General features: G+C 40.8%; 1 protein-coding gene across 1 annotated transcript; it reads right to left on the reverse strand.

Annotated features, from left to right (window-relative positions):
• Positions 1-1,850: 1,850 nt before the first annotated feature.
• On the reverse strand, positions 1,851-5,251 carry LOC122660923 (formin-like protein 11). Its single transcript, XM_043856181.1, has 7 exons — positions 4,418-5,251; positions 3,751-4,387; positions 3,485-3,720; positions 3,201-3,391; positions 2,853-3,088; positions 2,007-2,734; positions 1,851-1,968 (listed from the first exon to the last, which is right to left on the reverse strand). The coding sequence occupies exons 1-6, from the start codon at positions 5,203-5,205 to the stop codon at positions 2,009-2,011; spliced, it is 2,814 nt and encodes a 937-aa protein (XP_043712116.1). The 5' UTR covers positions 5,206-5,251; the 3' UTR covers positions 1,851-1,968; positions 2,007-2,008.
• Between the last annotated feature and the right edge of the window lie 817 nt (positions 5,252-6,068).

Genomic DNA, 6,068 nt, shown 5'->3' on the forward strand with positions numbered 1-6,068 from the left:
GGTTGTTGCGCAACCAAGAATGCCAAGGGGTTTAAGAAGGGTTTCGTTTTTGTGAAACTCAAAAGAGGAATGATGATCGCCTTGGGAAACGGCGAGGATAACCCAAAAGTGCGAGCGCCAGAATGCGATTGGGCCATGTGTCCAAACTTGCGATTTTTCAGCAGTTACAATCACATCAGACTACGGCGTAGCAGAAGATATTTTGAGCGACACTCGAACAGGCACGAGTCCCGAGGGCTCCTTGAATCGACCTCCTAACTCGTGAGGGGCATTGTTTACACCTAGATTTTGCTCCACTCCTTCACAGTCAAGTGGAGGCACTCGGCCACAGGGCACCCCAACCAAGTGGGTTGACCGAGGCATCATGGCGCTTTTTGGTCAAAGTTGGTTTTAACGGCCAAGACGGTGGACGGTTAGTACTATTGACGATTTTTAGCAGTTTGGGCTGGGAAGGTGTGTTAGCCTGAACATGGCACGGTTGTGGCCAATAATCAAGGAGACCGTTCCTTACAGTTACCCTTACCATATAAAATAAGCAGGAGGAGCAAGGAAGAGGAATCAATCAATCACACAACAAACCTGCATTTTACTTATCTTTATTTTCCTTGTTCTGTTTTCTTTTCCTTTCATGATGGTGTGAACTTAAGATTTTCTTGTATTTTGCTTTATGCACCCTTACGATTTACACTGTGAATGGTTCACGTCAAGTAATTTGAAGTGCAATTCCAGTCCATTGTCAAGGTCATTTGGTCTATTATCGTTGGGAAGTCCTCGGAGCACCGGGCCACGAGTAGAACTCTAAGCCGCCACAACTTTGCAGGGTGTCTTATTCTATTCCAGCCACACCACGCTGGCTGAATGATTTTCAGTACAACAGATACTGCATTTAAGCTTGTTTTTGGTACCACCATCTCCCACATCTGGATGGAGCAGAATCTTCAAAGATGGACCTTCAACTCCCGTTCTTTCGACATGATTTGGAAATCCATCTTCTTTGATGTTAGCTCCAAGATTCACTTGTTGCCTCATCATTCTGTTGTTGGTACCCCAAGGAACAAACATATTGTTGACTACTGGAGTTTACTTTCATCCTCGATCCAGTCTCCTGTCCCTTCCGCTCAGGGCCAAGAGCTTTGTTCAAGCTTCCCCTTCTTTTATTATTTTCTCCCCCTCTCTCCCCTTGTGTATTCCCCCCCCCCCCTTTTTCTCCTCCTTTTCAGGGTTTTGGTAATGAATTATTTATTCACAAAAAAGAAATTCAGATATTGCTCAGAAGAATAGGTAAAGGAATTCGACCAAAAGGATCTAAGAGTTAATTGAATAGAACTGATCTCATCAGCATTGGCTCTGCTAGAAATAAAATATCACTTAAATAGCAGATGGGTTGTAGAAGGGGCACCCAGCAACTATAACACCATTCGTAATTTCACAATTCCGCGTTAATTAACATTATAGAGTGGCCTTCTATACCAATTAAGAAGATAACATTCTAGAGGATTCCTTTGCTGTAAGCCTCTGTTTATTTGACAAAAAAAATGATCCTACAAACAAAAATATTAATCCACTTAAAGGAGAAATCTAATTAACCTTTTCATTATACAAAAGAGGAAAGACACTCCAATTTATTATACTCTTTGGCCAAATCCAATTTCAAAGCCATGAACTACTTACCTTCTGTCACTAAAAAAAAGGCCTACAGGTTTCTTGGATACTAAATGCAGCAGATGGTGCTACGAGTTTGGTGAACAGATATAAGAGTTCACTTCAATGCTGGTGCTAGTTATACTTTCATTTTAGGTTTGGCCACAATGATGACAGCCTTGTTATGCTTCTCTAATGAAATTGGGCAGTATCTTCCAATGCTGATTAGAGACACTGAAATAATTAGTAAAAACTTAAGTGCAACAGAATTGAATCCAAGAAATCCAAAATTCTATATGAATTTTGAAAAAGGTTACAGTTTTCTCACTGTTCAGTTTCTTGTAACTAACCTACAAAGTGATCACATCTATCGAAAAGGAGCCACAGGGTTTTGAACAATTGAGCTCTTCAGGTTTCTAACTTCTTTGCAGACTTGATCTAACATACCCAGAAAATCCCTCACAATGACAAAAATCCTAAGTGGATTGGCTTCATCTTTGCTCACATCTCCATGAAAATATTCTGTGATTTCTCTTACCTGCTTTAGGACTCGATTTTCATCTTCTTGTAACTCTTTGATACTCTTTTGTGCATAATTCAAGAAGGATCTCATTGAGTGGACAAAATTTCCATCTTGATCATCCCTGGACAAAACATTGTGTAGTAGACGTTGCAGCTTGACCATTCCATCAGATAGGTTTGATACTGAACTTGCCAGCACATCCAAGTCCAAAGTAGCCGTCTTTTTCACATTGCAAAGTTCAGTACTCAAGCCAGAAACAAGATCTAGGCCCATTCTTATGTAGTCTTCCTCCAATTCTTCAGTAGTCTTGCTCTTAATTTTCTCAGTACTCGTTAAACTGGTCTCTGATTCTCGAATTCCTTCTGATCGAATAATTTCTTGTACAACAAAATGGAGTAATGTAGTCTTCCCATTTGTTCCCTTCACATCAGCAAGCTTAAGGAGTGCATCAAGTTTGAAAGCTCTGGCACCGCCTCTGATTGTTCCAACATTCATCCTGTTTCCTGTTTTGAGTACAGCTTCAAGTAATTTCAAGAACAGTCGGCTTGATCCGAGTTCCTTGCAGGCCTCCTAACAGGAACAGAAATGTGGGGAGAAAAAAAGCAAACGAAAGGAGATTAAAAAGGTAAATAAAAGATCAAGCATCTCAGACTGAGTAAGATCTCTTATGCCATAGTTGGTTTGTTACCTCAAGCATTGCAAAGGACCTTCTAAGATGGACCACTTCATCTTCAAAAGTTTCTCTGTAAAGCATGGCTTCAATTCTGGGAAAAGCAAAGGGTATTCTAAGCATCACCTTAACGAATTTCTCTGCTGACCCTAATTCATTGATGTCTCCTTGATAGTTTGAGAGCTTGACCTCTTCTTCTTTGGTTGGTATCATCTTCACCAGAGCCTCTAATTGCTTTAAACTCAATCCGTCTCCTGCAGTTATTCACCAACAAGTATCAAAGAATTTCTGCAATTTAAGTTACTATTAGAGTTACAATATAATTATTAGAAAATAATGATCATAAACATGTTCCAGCAGTTGTACCTTGCAATAGTGCATCACAAATTTGCTCTGTAGTAGCATTCAAAGCCTTTGAAAGTATTGTTATGTTCTGCAATCTCTTGGGCTCAAGAACATGCTTACTAGGAGATGGGCTCTTGCTCTTAGATTCACAATTCTTAGTTGAACTTTTCAGATTGTATCCAAAGAGTGATTCAATCATTTTCTCATCAAATCTGTTTCATCAACTCATAAATTACTTAAATCCAATTGAAGAACGATCTGACATTTCCAAAATGAAGCAAAATAACAGGACAGAGTTGGCTTACTCAAATGAGCTTGACCTCAGCTTGTCCCACACCATAGAACGATCGGGTGTGGCTCTTACTTTGTCCCAGTGAAGTGGTTTCAGTTTAGGCAGTGGGACTCCATCCTTGCCAACCGGTGTGAAATGTTGGGACGGTGGTGGCGGTGGTGGTTGTATAGTGTTACCCCGCCCCTTGAGTAAGGAGGGTCGTAGAAGAGGTGCTAAAGGTGGGCATGGTGGTGGAGGAATACTTCCATTGCCACCCAATCGAGTAGTTGAAGCCTGAGAAGGTTTATGAAGAGGTGAAGAAGGCAAGTCATTTGATGGAGGTTGGTGTGAACCTGAAGAACACTCTGAGTTTTGAGGTGATGATACATCTGACTCTGCAGAACTTGTAATCGTTCTAGTCAAGGAACATGAAGAATGAGGCCGATGCTGTCGCACATGATAAAAAATTGTCTGCGAAGGCAGTGGTGGAGGAGGAGGAGGTGGTGGTGGTGGACATTGAGGATAATTTTGTTGAGAATTTGAAGAATGTAAGACTGTTGTTCCTTGTTCCAGGTTAGTTGGAAAATTGGGTGGGATAGAGAGTGAATTTGAATGTTGAGCTGGGGTAACATCTAGTATCACTGGTGGGTTTGGCTGTGATGATCTATGACTAAATGGAGGAGAGCCATTTCTGAAGCTTGACTGAGACCAAACTTCTAGTGGATCACCTAAACTACCATCTGAAGCATCAGACAGTCGCACATTCGATGAATGTGATTCACAGACAGAATGAAAGGATTCATCCTCAGAAGAAACGAATTCAGGATGAACAGTGTCATTAAATGACGAATTACAACCATCTGTTTCACTTTTAATCATTTCTACTTTCTCGTCCACAGAGAGAATCTCTTCAGCTGAAGAAAAACCAATACTCTTTCTTTCAGGTTTTATAGATTCTTGACATGACCCATTAACATCATCCAATGCAGATTTAGATGGACTTTGGTCAGTGGATATGGTCACATTTTCACAAGTGTGTTTAACACCAGAAGCTTCTGTTTCTAAAACAGGTCCTATTGAATCTAAATAGAAAATCTCTGGACCTGGATCGAAACTCACCTTGCTAATCGAATTAGGGGAAAGCACATACTTTGATCTCCCTCTTCTGAACTTCTGGAAGACAAGCATGAGCCCAAGAGCAGATATAGCCAAGGTTACACTGGCAGAGACAGCAATGGCTACAATGATTCTTCTTCTTCTTCTTTTACTACTATTGTCATCTTCATTCCTTTGTCGAACTTTGTCAGGTGGTTGGATTGAGATTGGACGCCTTGCTGGAGGAGGATGGGAGTGAAGATGGATGGGAACCACTGTAACAGGGGAAGGAGCTTCTGGTTCATGTTCAACAGCTGGTGCTGGAGATGGTGAAGAGAACCCATGTTCAATGTTGCCATTTTGGGGGCTTCTAGTGTTGAAGCTATATAATCCAAGCAAAACCCTGAACTTCTTCCAAAACAAATCTTCAATCTCTTCACTCTCATCCTCTCCTGAGACCTTTCTGATGGAGAAATCTAAAGTGTTCTCTCCCCAGTAATGCTCCTGTAAAGCAAGAACATTAGGACTCTCTGCAACAGCATTCAATGGAGCAAGGGCCATCAAAAACTGGGGATTGGGAAATAAAATGGGCATCAAGATGATGAGACTCATGCGGAGAATTTGAGAATCAGAACCCATTTTCTTCATCTCCCTAATCATCAAAAGATCATTCAACTTTGTGCTTATAAACCCAGTTCATCATTTTGCTTTTTGTGGCTCTCAGTAGACCAATCTGTTCAGCTGGTGAGGTTTGATGAGAGCAGAGAAGAGCCAATGCTGAGCCTTTAATGCTACTCCAAGGAACCCCTGAACCTGGTAGTTGCAGATCTAAATAGGCCTCCTGTAATACTTTTGCTCATGCACTTAGATTTCGTCAATCCCAAAAAATTTTCCTCCAAAGTACTGTTTATTTGTCCCTCATTATGACTATGAAAATGTCCTGCCTTTTCTTAACTTGGGTTTTCTGTCCACTTTGATCTTCTTTATAGAAACCTGAGAATGATTTTCTACTCTTCAACACCCACTGACGTTTTAGTCCAAAAAGCTTTTAGATATGAAAAAATGAATCATGGAGTGTAGTAGTTGAGCAGAGGTTTAACAGTGGTTCAATGTTAATCAAACAGTGCAAAAGCTGCTGTAACCTGTGTCCTGTGTGGGTCCTAAAATTTTGGACTTTGCTTACCACTCAAGAGGGTAAGTAACACAGCTTTAGTTTCACCAACCCAAACAAATCATTAAAAGGAGGAAGCAAGTGACCCATCCCTTTCCTCTAGAGTCTGGACTGGTGGACTAGTCATTCCTTTCGCCACGTTTGTTTATGGATAGGTCCATGCAATAGAGAAAAAATAAACAGCTGAGTAGATCTTTCTGCACTTATTAGGTGTTTATAGTGTGGTTTGTTTAATTTGACTTGCTGACCATTTTCTTAAATATCAGTATAGGTTTCGGTCTCAGTCGATAATGATATTGACCCGTGTCAGGGGGTTTTGCCTAAGGGTGTGAATTATGGGCCGGAATCAGGA

The sequence above is a fragment of the Telopea speciosissima genome, chromosome 5, assembly GCF_018873765.1.
Source record: "Telopea speciosissima isolate NSW1024214 ecotype Mountain lineage chromosome 5, Tspe_v1, whole genome shotgun sequence".
In the NCBI taxonomy this organism is placed as follows: Eukaryota; Viridiplantae; Streptophyta; class Magnoliopsida; order Proteales; family Proteaceae; genus Telopea; species Telopea speciosissima.

Coding starts and splice junctions, on each gene's coding strand:
- LOC122660923 (XM_043856181.1), bottom strand. CDS start 5,205: ATGATTAGGGAGATGAAGAAAATGGGTTCTGATTCTCAAATTCTCCGC. Junction 4,388..4,417: donor GCATTGGATGATGTTAATGG/GTCATGTCAAGA, acceptor AAAACCTGAAAG/AAAGAGTATTGGTTTTTCTT. Junction 3,721..3,750: donor CTTCACCTCTTCATAAACCT/TCTCAGGCTTCA, acceptor CGATTGGGTGGC/AATGGAAGTATTCCTCCACC.